General features: G+C 37.8%; 1 protein-coding gene across 28 annotated transcripts in view; it reads right to left on the reverse strand.

Moving 5' to 3' along the window:
* Rpgrip1 (RPGR interacting protein 1) overlaps positions 1–13,281 on the reverse strand; it is a 70,976-nt gene that overhangs the window by 4,248 nt on the left and 53,447 nt on the right. For 22 of the 28 annotated variants that reach the window (XM_078050373.1, XM_078050371.1, XM_078050368.1 and 19 more), the window contains 3 exons: positions 12,317–12,420; positions 3,886–4,078; positions 2,684–2,768 (listed from right to left, as the gene is read on the reverse strand). In XM_078050373.1, coding sequence (XP_077906499.1) covers positions 2,684–2,768; positions 3,886–4,078; positions 12,317–12,420 — 382 coding nt within the window. Of the gene's footprint in view, positions 1–2,683; positions 2,769–3,885; positions 4,079–9,592; positions 9,663–12,316; positions 12,421–13,281 lie in introns of those variants that run through there. The other 6 variants (XM_078050372.1, XM_078050376.1, XM_078050388.1 and 3 more) reach the window with 3 other exon arrangements.

Raw genomic sequence — 13,281 nt, forward strand, 5'->3', positions numbered from 1 at the left:
GCTTGGCACCTCATCTTTACTGAGGCTGGCTTTGAACTTGCAATCCTCCTGTCTCAGCCTCCTAAGCCACTGGGATTACAGGCATGTGCCACTGCACCTGGTTCTATTAATTTTTAAAAAGCAAATCTTGGAGCTGAGGTTGTGGCTCAGTGGTAGAGTGCTCACCTAGCACATGTAGGGCGCTGGGTTCAATCCTCAGCACAATATAAAAATAAAATAAAGGTATTGTGTCCAACTACAACTGAAACAAAATATTTTTTTAAAAAAAGCAAATCTTGATGCTAATAATGCTAAGGGAGCAAGAACTGGACTAAAAATTCAAGTTCTTAAAGCACAGCTAAACAAGATTCACTTGAAAAGAAGGCCTTCCTAAAAAGGATACATTTTCAGCAGGGTAAACAATATTCATTTGTGATTATCACAAATTCTATATCACTACTAAGATCTTCAACAATGCAAAGGGATAATGCTAACTTCCCTACCCCAGCTTTCCAGGAAAGGGATAGTAACTGACATTGCTATGGGCCAGCCACCATGCCAGGTGCTTTTGTAAACTAGGTCACTTCAATTTTATTCTCACAAGAGCATTGGAGTTAGGTAATATTGCAAAGATGAAGCTAGTAAGTGAGAGAATGAGGATTCAAAACCAGGCCTGTCAGAATACAAAGCCATTCTACAGTCAGCTGTACAATACTAACAAAAAAAAAAAAAAAAAAAAATCAAAGGCAAAATCAATCAAAATCTAAAATTGAGTAGAAAAGGATCAGCCCTGTAATATACTAAAGGAAGAGAGAGTTATAAGAATTCTGAAAATTCGGGCTGGGGATGTGGCTCAAGCGGTAGCGCGCTCGCCTGGCATGCGTGCGGCCCAGGTTCGATCCTCAGCACCACATACAAATAAAGATATTGTGTCTGCCGAAAACTAAAAAATAAATATTTAAAAAAAAAAAAAAAAAGAATTCTGAAAATTAAAAAAGTAAGTAAAGGAGCTGGGGTTGTGGCTCAGCTGTAGAACACTCACCTAGCATGTGTAAGGCGCTGGGTTCAATCCTCAGCACCACATTAAAATAAATAAATAAAATAAAGGTATTGTGTCCAACTACAGCTTATTTAAAATATTTTTTTTAAAAGTAAAAGTGAAAATTAAATTTAACATTAGCACAGAAGGCAAATTATCAGTCTCCATTTCCAAAAGTTATCAATAAATTTTTATCTAAGCCCACAATAATACTGAAGTCAGCAACACTTTTTTTAAACTGGCTCCTTTTTTCAGTCCTTTCTAGGAGACAAAGTAAAATTATTGGAACTTTAGAAAAGTAACAAAACACTAGCCCTGAGGTTGGGTTGTGGCTCAGCGGTAGAGTGCTGGCCTAGCACATGCAAGCCCTGAGTTCGAGCCTCATTATTTTAACCATTTTACAGTAAAAAAAAAAAAAAAAAGTAAACAAAGATATTGTGCCCAACTACAACTAATATATATATATATATTTTTTTTTAAGAAAGAGAATTTAATATTTATTTTTTAGTTTTCAGTGGACACAACATCTTTATTTTTATGTGGTGCTGAGGATCAAACCCAGAGCCTCACGCATGCCAAGTGAGCGTGTTACCGCTTGAGCCACATCCCCAGCCCAATATATATATATTTTTTTAAATAATAAAACACTAGCCCTGTATCATTTCTTAATCACACACAGGAGAAAACAGGATTGCCAGATTTCCAAAATTAAACCAAAACATATGAAATTTGAAATTCAGCCAAACAATAATTTTTCTTTTTAGTATAAGTAACCAATACATATAACTTGAAAACTCAGATTAAAGGAAAAATAAAGCCTATTGGCTTTCCTAAATTTTAAAGGAGATATAGAATTTACTTAGTTATAACAAAATTGAAATATTCCCATAAAAAGACAATTTTAAAAGTCTAAATGTAAAATTAGTATTACCAAGGCACAATTTTTAGCAAGCTAGGAACACTTCTTCATGTGAGAACTTAATTAGCTTAGAATGTCAAAGCATGCTGTCCATTCCATGTCAATATACAAGTAGATTACTGCCACAAAAAGGACCGTCAAGGGCTGGCATGGGTGAGAAATGAACTAAACCTATAGGACTAAATAATTGATCAAGTAGTCACAAACATCAGTTGGGCTCAAATAGATGAGAAATTCATTAATAGTATATTAACTTAGTGGTAACACTCCTGTAATCCCAGTGACTTGGGAGACTGAGGCAGGAGGATCACAAGTTCAAAAGCCAGCCTCAGCAATTTAGCAAGGTCCTAAGCAACTTGGCAAGACCCTGTCTCAAAATAAAAAAGGGGTGGGGATGTAGTTCAGTAGTTAAGCACCCCTGGGTTCAATCCCTGGTACCAGGAAAAAGAACAGTAAATTAACTTGGCAGGCACAGTTTCCCAGCAATTTGGGAAACTAAAGCAGGAGGATCACAAATTCAAGGCCAGCTTGGGCAATTTATTGAGACCCTGTCTCAAAATAAAGATAAAAATGGGCTAGAGGTATATAGCTCAGTGGTTAAATACCCAGTAATCCCCATACACAAAAGAATAAATTAACTCGAAAGAAATTGTTAAAATATTCAGCATCAGCTCAAAACTAAACTCAGACTTTTAAATTCCTGTTTGAATATCTCCTTCCTTTTAAAGTGGAAATCAGATGCTTACTGTCCTTGCTCAGGATTTTGTGCATTCAACATGGCAAACAGAAATTGCCTTCGGCCTTGTTGCTCCAGTGGGTCCAGGTCTATCACTGTATTAAAGGTAAGAAAAAAAGCAAAAAATCACATACTGTTGCTATTTGGGCATGAAGTCTTTCATAAGTAGTCTATGTAAAAAAGTGACAAACTAGATCTATGAGCTGGCTTCCCCCCCCCCTTTTTTTTTGTAAATAAAGTTAATCACATGCTCTTCACTGAACTACACCCCCAGCCTGTGTTTGTTTTTGAAACACAATGGCAGTCAATAGAGACTGTCTGGCCTACAAAGCCTAAACTATTTACCATCTGGTTATTTAAGAAAAAGAAGCCTTATAATCGTCATTGAAAGCTGTTCTATCATATGCCAAAATAAATGTGCTCCCATTACTCCCTAAGCTAGAGAATTCTAGGAGACTGATTCTTTTGGGGCACCTGGAGATTCAAATTTGTGGTAGGGTCAACTCAGGACACCTATCTTTTTGTATAGGAATATTGCAACCTTAGCACACTTTCCTGTCTATCTTTTAGTTTAATATGGTGACAGGATTTAATTCAGACTGTTGTGTTGTATGAGACTTTTGTGAAGGCTGCTTAAAGGGCTCAGCTGGGAGGCATTCTTCCTTTCCCCAGCAGTCATTAGGAACCTTGGGTTAACCACAAAGATAGAAGGTTAGGTAGGCTGTGGAATGATAGGAAGACAACAGTCCAGATCTCTGATAGTTGCGCACACCTCAGATTTGTCAGCCCATCTCAGAAATTTTGTTACCTAAATGAGAAGTCAACTGCTATCTTGTACATACTAGGGCAGGATATACTAAGAAAATAAATTAATTTTTAAAAAGGAAAAGAGTATTCAGACACAGTTGCACTTGTCTCTAATCTCAGCTACTCAGGAGGCTAAGGCAGGAGAATCCCAAATTTGAGGCCAGTCTCAGGAGACCTCAGACAAGATCTCAAAATAAAAAATAAAAAAGATTGGGATGTAGCTTAGTGGTAAAGCACCCCTAGGTTCAATCCCCAGTACTGCAAATCATCACCATCATTATCGCCATCATCATCATAAAAGATAAAATGGCTGGATTCACCTCCATCAGAAATCCAGAGCACTTCTGACCATCAATCTAAATGTCTGTCAGCCTCCTCTACCCCTCACCACACAGGGTACCTCACCTTTGCTAAAGTGGAAGTGGATTTCTTCTCCTTTCCTCGGTTTCCTCAGGGATACTGGAGTCTCTGTCTCAGACAAGGGTAGATCGTAGAATCTATACTCCACATACACCTGCTTTATATTCTCATCAGACATCACTTCAGCCTCTGGATAGAAGGTCAGGGAGACTATTTCAATGCACATCTTCTCTGAATCCTAATAAGGAAATATTATAAGGAAAATATTATTTATTTCCTATAGGTTAGTGAGGCTCCAAGTGTTTAGACTCCATCAAATTAACACATTATTATCCAGAAATCAATCACAGACATAATCTAATATATTACTCCCTGAGAATCAATTCATAGGTTAAAACTGTCACCAAGAGACAACTTGTCTGAATTGTCACAACTAGTCTATGGGAAATTGATAAGGAGAATCCAGCTATTCTATCTTCCAAATTTTTCCAGATCATCCTTTCTTGGCCATCTCCACATACAGAAATAATCAAGATGATTTATGAGGAGAGAGCTTTTTTCCAACTTCAACAAAAACCAATCCAGTATTCTCCTGAGAACAGGACTTATAAGACCTGTCCATCGATCTTGGAGATTTAGTAGCTCCTTCAGCTACAACAAGAGCTTCCTGATTCCCAGTGATTTTTTTTTTTTTAGTTGTAGATGGACACAATACCTATATTTTATTTTATTTTTTAAAGAGAGAGAAATTTTTAATATTTATTTTTTAGTTTTCAGCAGACACAACATCTTTCTTTATATGTGGTGCTGAGGATCGCCGTGCGTATGCCAGGCGAGCACGCTACCTCTTGAGCCACATCCCCAGCCCCTATTTTGTATTTTATTTGTTTATTTTCTTTTTTTTTCTTTCTTTTTTTTTTGGAGAGAGAGAGAGAGAGAATTTTGATATTTATTTTATAGTTATCGGCGGACACAACATCTTTGTTTTGTATGTGGTGCTGAGGATCGAACCCGGGCCACACGCATGCCAGCAGGCGAGCGCGCTACAGCTTGAGCCACATCCCCAGCCCCTTATTTGTTTATTTTCATGTAGTACCAGGGATCAAACTCAGTGCCTCACACATGTTAGGCAAGCACTCTGTCACTGAGCCACAACTCCGGCCCACCAATGATTCTTTTGTCCACCTAAGTGCATGCCATGGAGGAGGCCACCAGACTCCCACAGTGACTCCAATACTTTCAACTCCACTCCAGGATTGCTGTCGTCTCTTTCGATTGTCCCTCTGTTCACACTAGCATGAGGGAAGTCAAAAGGACAGCTGGCAAATCTCCAGTTTCCAGAAGTAGACCAAGGTCAACATGAGTTCCTCCTTGCACAGTGTAGCAGCAAGACCATGTCAATACAGAGTGATGTCCTGTAAACCTTGGTTCCCTTTTATCTGTGAGCATCCTCCTGGCTGCTTCTTTCCTTTAGGTCATCAAGACAATGCCCATACTACTCCAACTTATCTTTTCTTCACTTAGAAAACAAATGGAGCACCTGTATCTTCTAAGAAATTCAGCAAGCAATACTTCCCAACCATTGTGTGTCAGAGTCATCTATGATACTTTTAAAAAATAAATATATTTGGTGTTTTCCTCTCAGTAATCCCCATATAACCCTCCCACAACCCCCATGAAGCAAACTCTAACTCTACACACAATGTTTTCCAAAACATGGGTTTTGGCACTTTGATGAATTAGCTTAATAAGTTTCACTAGTAATTTTTAAAATGAAATAATAAAATATAGGATAGGATGGGATGAGATAAGATAGGATGGGATAGAATAATGCATGGCAAATGGTAAGGGGTAAGGCTTGTTTCTTAAAACTTTCATTTATGAGTTTACTGGGCACAAGGTAGAAATACATTTCTTATAGTGAGTGACATAAGAAAAATACAAAGGCCATTGTTATGTCAGACTGTTTAAGGTATCTCCTGAGAATATATGCATTTAACTTTTAAATATTTAGGTATAATTTACATACAGTAAAATGAAAAGAACTTAAATGTACAGCTTTGACAAATGTATACAATTGTGTAATCAACACCTAAGTCAAGATATAGAAAATTTCTGTCATCCCAGAGAGCTCACTCATGATTCAATTTATTTTTTAGTAACTTACCATTTATCGAGTACTCACTTAGTATGAGGATATGATACTGAAAGCATGAGCAAGTATTTTATAACAAAACTTTATCCCCTTTTTTAAAAATTCAGTGCTTATTACATGTCTCACCTTGTGCTAGATTTTTTTTTTAAGAGAGAGTGAGAGAGGAGAGAGAGAGAGAATTTTTTTTTTAATATTTATTTTTTAGTTCTCAGCGGACACAACATCTTTGTTGGTATGTGGTGCTGAGGATCGAACCCAGGCCGCACGCATGCCAGGCGAGCGTGCTACCACTTGAGCCACATCCCCAGCCCCCTAGATTTTTTTTTTAATATAAGATCCTATTCCTTGGAACTTTATCTATGTAAAGTCTTGAAGGTCTGTCTAATGTTGAAGTAATTTCTTCAACACAGGATTTTCTTTTGTTTCTGCCAGGTACCTGAGGCACATCTTATGTGGGACACTTTAATTCCCTAGCTTGAGGTTTTCAGACACTGGTAATGTAATTTGGCAGAAAACCCCATTTGATGGCTTCCTCCTGGTTATAAAATTCTCAAAGAAGAAGTTTTCTTTTCTTTCTTTCTTTCTTTCTTTCTTTCTTTCTTTCTTTCTTTTTTTTTTTTTTTTTTTTTGGTCCAGGGATTGAACCCAGGGTTGCTTAATCACTGAGCCACATCCCCAGCCCTTTTTAATGTTTTATTTAGAGACAGTCTTCCTAAGTTGCTGAGGGCCTCACTAAGTTGCTGAACTCATGATCCTCCTGCCTCAGCCTCCCAAGCCACTAGCATTACAGGCATGCCCAACTGCACCTGGCTCTTTCTTTCTTCCTCAGTACTGGGTATATAATCAAGGGCCTCATGCATGATGGGCAAATGCTCCACTATAGAGCTACATCAAATGCAATATTTTTCTTTCTTCACCTACACCCAGAGTCAAAACTGGTAAGTTTCTTTATGTCACTTTTTATGGGGCAGGTTTATTATAATTTCTTCATACATAAAATCATTTTTAAGTTATGAACTCTAATATAGTCTCAATAAACGTTAAGCTGAATTTCTTAAGGTGTATTTGTGGAATAGGTGTCTTATAAATTAATAGCTCTTGATCAAGCAAATTTTGGAAAATCAAGAACAAAGTTTTCCTGTTTCTTTAAAAGCACTGAAAGCTATTCCAATGCTAACATACATTGGGATACTTTTAGACAGTGATACAGAGATCATTTTTTAGATTTCAAATTACTTTTGATATCTTCCCTGATAAACACTATTATTCCATTAAAACTGAGAATACTGCCATGCCTGTTGGTAAACACTTGTAATCCCAGAGGTCTGGGAAGCTGAGGTAGGAGGATTGCAAGTTTAAAGCCAGCTTTAACTATTAAGCAAGACCCTAAGCAACCTAATGAAACCCTGTCTCAAAAATAAAATAGAATAAAGGGCTGTGGGTTGTGGAGTTGTGGCTAAGTGGTAAAGGGTTTGTCCAGTACATGTGAGGCACTGGGTTCAATCCTCAACACCACATAAAAATGTAAATAAATAAATAAATAAATAAAGGTATAAAAAAAAATTTTTAAGGGTGGGAGGGCTGGGAATGTGGCTCAGTGGTAAAGTATCTCTGGGTTCAATGCCCAGTACGAAAAACAAACTAAGAATACCAGGGGAATGGGGCTGGGGATATGGCTCAAGTGGTAGCTCGCTCGCCTAGCATGCGTGCGGCCCCGGGTTCGATCCTCAGCACCACATACAAAAACGAAGATGTTGTGTCCGCCAAGAACTAAGAAAAAATGAATAAATGTTAAAATTATTTTTCTCTCTCTGTCCCCCTCTCTCTCTCTCACTCTCTCTTAAAAAAAAAAAAAATACCAGGGGAATTGTTAGTGACACTGTGAGAGAAAGGCCATTATATGGTGAGACTAAACTGACATAATTTGGGAGGGGGACAATAACTTCAAGTCCATATTTCCATTAAAAACTAGTAATACCTTATTGGGTGTGGTGGCATATTACCAATAATCCCAGCAACTCAGGAGCTAAGGCAAAAGGATTGCAAATTCAAGGCCATTCTCAGCAATGCAGCAAGGCCCTAAGCAATTTAGCAAGACCCTGTCTCAAAATAAAAATAGGGCTGGGAATGTGGCTCAGTTGTTAAGTGCTCCTGGGTTAAATCCTGGGTATCAAAAAAATAAATAAAAAATAAATAAAAACCACAGTAATTCCTGGGCACAGTAGCAACTCAAGAGGCTGACATAGGAGGATTGCAAGTTCAAGGCCAGTCTCAGCAATCTAGAGTGACACTAAGCAACTTAGTAAAACCCTGTCTCCAAAATAAAAAATAAAAAGGGCTGAGGGTGTAGCTTAGTGGTAAAGCTCCACTGGGTTCAATCCCCAGTTACCAAAAGAAGCAAATAACAACAACCAAAAAAAAAAAAAAAAACAGTAATTCCACCTCTAGGAATCTACCCTACAAAAATATTTACAAAGTACACAAAAATACTTTTTACTGAACACAAGGGTGTTCATTACCAGCTAATTTTTAACATCAAGAGACTGAACATGACCTAATAGCAAATAGTTGAACAAATTTATTCTATAGAATAGTATGCATCCATTAAAAGGAATCTGTATATTTCTATATATTGAAACTGAAAGATGCCTAAGACAGATTGAAGGTGATTAAAAGGAGGCAATGTATAGTATGATTACATAAACATATATATATATATATACATACACATTATACAAGTGAGTATGTATATGTGTTCACTGAAGGGGTATAAACCAGACTGTTAATAAGGACAATCCCTGGGCTGGGGTTGTGGCTCAATGGTAGAACACTTGCCTCCTATGTGTGTGAAGCACTGGGTTCGATCCCCAGCACCACATTAAAAAATAATAATAATAAACAAACAAAATAAAGTTATTGTGTCCATGTATATCTTTTTAGTTGCAGATGGACACAATATCTTTATTTTTATTTATTTATTTTAATGTGGTGCTGAGGATCAAACCCAGGGTCTCACACACGTGATGTAAACACTCTACCACTGAGTGACAACCCCAGCTAACTAAAAATATTTTTTAAAAATAATAAGAACAATCCCTAAGGAACAGTAATGGAAGGGGCTAGGGGCCCTACTCAATACCTGTGTACAATTACTAAGTCCTATTATATAATTTATTTAGAACCAGGTTCAATGGCATGTGCCTTCATCCCAGATACTCAGGAGGCTAAGGCAGAGGATCAAAAGTTCAAGGCCAGTCGGGGCAACTTAGTGAGATCCTGTCTCACTAAGTAAATTGAGTAAGAAAACTTTGTCCTTTATATATCTCTATATTTTAATTTTAACAAGATAGTCACATTATTTTTTTTAATATTTATTTTTTTAGGTGTAGATGGACACAACATAATGCCTTTATTTTTATGTGGTGCTGAGGATCGAACCCGGGTCCCGCCCATGCTAGGCGAGTGCTCTACCGCTGAGCCACAATCCCAGCCCAAGTCACATTATTTTTAATATTGAAACTTTATTTATAAATATATGTATTTATATTAAATGTCAGTTTGGGGCTGGGGATGTGGCTCAAGCGGTAGCGAGCTCACCTGGCATGCGTGTGGCCCGGGTTCGATCCTCAGCTCCACATACAAACAAAGATGCTATACCCGCCGATAACTAAATGATAAATATTAAAAAAAAAAAAAGTCAGTTTGGTAGTGATGGGTCATAATGACAGCAACTGTTTCAAGAATAGAAGAGATAGGGGCTGGGATTGTGGCTCAGTAGTAGAGTGCACCCCCAGCACAGGTGGGACCCAGGTTCAATCCTCAGCACCATATAAAAAATAAAAAGGCATTGTGTTGTGTGTCCATCTACACCTAAAAAATAAATATTAAAGGGGCTGGGGATGTGGCTCAAGCGGTAGCGCGCTCGCCTAGCGTGCATGTGGCCCGGGTTCGATCCTCAGCACCACATACAAACGAAGATGTTGTGTCCGCCCAGAACTAAGAAAAAATAAATAAATATTAAAATTCTCTCTCTCTCTATCCCCCTCTTTATAAAAAAAAAAAAAAAAAAAAAAAAAAAAAAAAAAAAAAAAAAAAAAAAAATAAATATTAAAAAAAAGGAGTAGAAGGGACAGCCAATAGTCCTAGAGGAAAAAGACAAAGTAAAATGAGTCAAAACCAAAACAAACAAAAAAAAATCATAAGCATAAGTTGTGGCTCAGTGTTAGAGCCATTATTCCCATTTGCTTTAAGACCTCAGATTTTTGTCTCTTTAGCAGTAGCATATATTCAGAACATCAAATTTATCCTCTTTGTCTCTTAATTTCTGTCTTCCAGGATGTCCTAACCCCTTGTTAATTTTAACGTCTCTGAGCCCTGGCAAAATTAGCTAGCACACCAGAAATAGTAAGCTAAAAGGCATTATCTTTCTGTCCCTAACCTTGTGTAACTATTTCTGTTCTGCCAGCAAGTTCAAATGAGTTAGTATATATTACAGTGGTAATATTACTAATTATATATTGTGTATGTGTGTGTGGTGTGCTGGGCATTGAACCCAGGGCCTCACACACCCTAGGCAAGTGGCAAGCACTCTACCACTGAGGTACATGCCCAGTCCAATTGTATACTTCTTTTTGCTGGGATTACAGGTATGCACAAACATGCCCACCTCCTGAGGATCCATAAAGGGAGGTAAGTACAAAGGGCCTTATGGACTCTTGTGCTGATTAATAGAGCTTTCTGGGAACAGTCTTAAACAGCCTATCAACATGGTTCAGTTTTCATATTTAATTTCTCAAGTAATACTTTTGAGTGCACAAAGGTTTGTAGTTTGGTGGTTAAGTGCCCCTGGGTTCAAACCCCGGTACCAAAACAAAAGTTCAGAAGAGAAACTTAACCAATTTGTCATATTATATGTTTAAGTCTAGTGACTTTGAGTTCTTTCTCTCCATTCCAGTATCCTTCATTTTCCTGCAATTCCTCAACACAAATTCTGACTTCCAAACAAGTCTATGAAAGCAACAATTCCCTTTTTTGGAATTCTTACAAACCTTAAATTTTATATCAACATAATTTATCCACTTGATCCTACTTTAGGTCATCCTACATTTTTTTTTTTTGGTATTAAGGATTGAACCCAGGAGTGCTCAACTACTGAGCCACATTCCCAGCCCTTATTATTTTTTATTTTCAGACAGGGTCTCACTAAGGTGCTTAGGGCCTCGTTAAGTTGCTGAGGTTGGCTTTGAACTTGCAATTCTCCTGCCTTAGCCTCCTGAGCAGCTGGGATTACAAACATGGGTCACCATATTTGGCTCTTCCTATATTCTTAATGTTTCTAAAAGGTTCATAATCCTCAATTAGACCTTAATTTTTCATTCAACAAATATTTATTGACTACCTACAAAAGTGCCAGAGAGAATGGCTCAAAGAAGATAACTGTTTTCTACATCATTTGTAATCCTATAAGATTCTAATACAATGATTTTTTAAAATATATTTGTGAATATTTATTAATATACATGTATGTCCTCAATATGTGTATGTAACTAGTTCCCAATTTACAGCTTAACAGTTTTTTGGTTTTAGATGGTGTGAAAATTATATGTAGTAGAAACTATACTTTGAATTTTGAACGTTGATCTTTTCCCAGACTAGTGATATGCAGTATGACACTCTCTCCTGACACTGAGCAGGGGCAGTGAGCTGCTGCTCCTAGTCAGCTGTGCAATTACAAGGGTACAAAATCTGTACTCTACAGTGAAACTGTGTTACTAAGCCATGATATTTGGTAGGCCAGGGGCATTAAATGCACTTTTGACTTATTATATTTTAAGTTGATAATGGGTTGGGGACATACTCCCTTCATAGATTGAGGAGCATCCATAGTTTCAAAAGAAATTTGAGGCTGAAATGGTTAATATTTATAAATGGAGTCAAAATGGCAAAAATTGAATGATTTGTCTGAACCCTCCTCTAAAGAATCCTTTCCTTTACACATCCCAGAGTAAAACTGCTCACCTTACATGGACTTAAAGACAAGGGCATCTGTCCAACTGAGCACGAATCACAATGTAGAGTAAAGGGTATGAGAAGGAGAAGTAGGCAAGGATCCAAACAGGAGACAGAACTGTTGAAGCAAGTCCTCATTTACACCAAACCAAACAAACTTCTATTATTGTGTAAAGTACACTTAACTAAATAACTTACATTTCCCATCAAGTTCATTTGAATTGGATTTGAACTTCAAACATGTAGCTACTAAGCACACTGTCATTATTTACAGTCCTGTGTCATACACAATGATTACTCCAGTGTACTTACTGTCTTAGGACATTTCTGAGATATGGGTGTCACTATGATGTCATCACTGTCTGTAGTTTGTGCTTCACTGGCTTCAGAAGCTTGTTCACAGAATTCTTGATCTGCTAGAGAATAGGCTGACGTTACATAACTGTTTCAAAGTACTCTGTCCAGCCCAAGAAAAGAGCCAACACCCACATATCTGATTCCTTGTCTGACCACTAAATCTAAGTGACTAGACTTTTACTTCACTAGCTAAGAATCAAATCCAATTTTTCAAGGCTCACATCTGAAAGAAAAAAAAATAAAAGGAAAGATGGAAGAACAGAAATAGAGAGCAATGGAGGGAGGAAAGAGTAAAGAAGGCAAAAAGGAATGCAGGAAGGAAAGAAGGCAGGCATCAAGAAAAGCAGGCAGGCGGGAAGATTGAGGGCTTCCTGTAGGGCCTGAAGAAAATTACCAAGTTGAGGAAAAGCAATGCAAATCAAGTATGACAACTGTATTTTTCAAAGATGGTCTCGAAACAATATGCACTCCCTTCTCACAGTGTGATCTCCACACTTCTATTGTGTAATGAGGTCTATGTCCCTCCATTTCAACTGAGGGGGATCTTTGTGATTGTCTCAACCAAAAGAGTATGGTAGAAGTAATGCTGTGTAACCTCTAAAATGTGGCCCCGTGGCCAGCCAGCAAGTGTGGAAACTCAAGCAAATTGCTCAAGAGGGCCCATGTGGAGAGGAGCTGGGACCCCAGGCCCCTAGCCACTGCAGAGCTCCCAAATGAAAATCAGGACCACATGAAGTCATTAGAGTGTGCCATCATGCAAGTTGAACCCATGTGTTCCCCAGCTGAGCTGTCTGAAGTTATGTGAAGGAGAATGACCCTTACCCCCATGACCTGCCTAAACTACAGATTAGGGAGCAAAATAAATGGTTACTGTTGTTTTAAGCCACTAAATTTTAGGGAGGATTGTTACATGACAATAG

The sequence above is a fragment of the Ictidomys tridecemlineatus genome, chromosome 5 (genome assembly GCF_052094955.1).
Source record: "Ictidomys tridecemlineatus isolate mIctTri1 chromosome 5, mIctTri1.hap1, whole genome shotgun sequence".
Lineage (NCBI taxonomy): Eukaryota > Metazoa > Chordata > Mammalia > Rodentia > Sciuridae > Ictidomys > Ictidomys tridecemlineatus.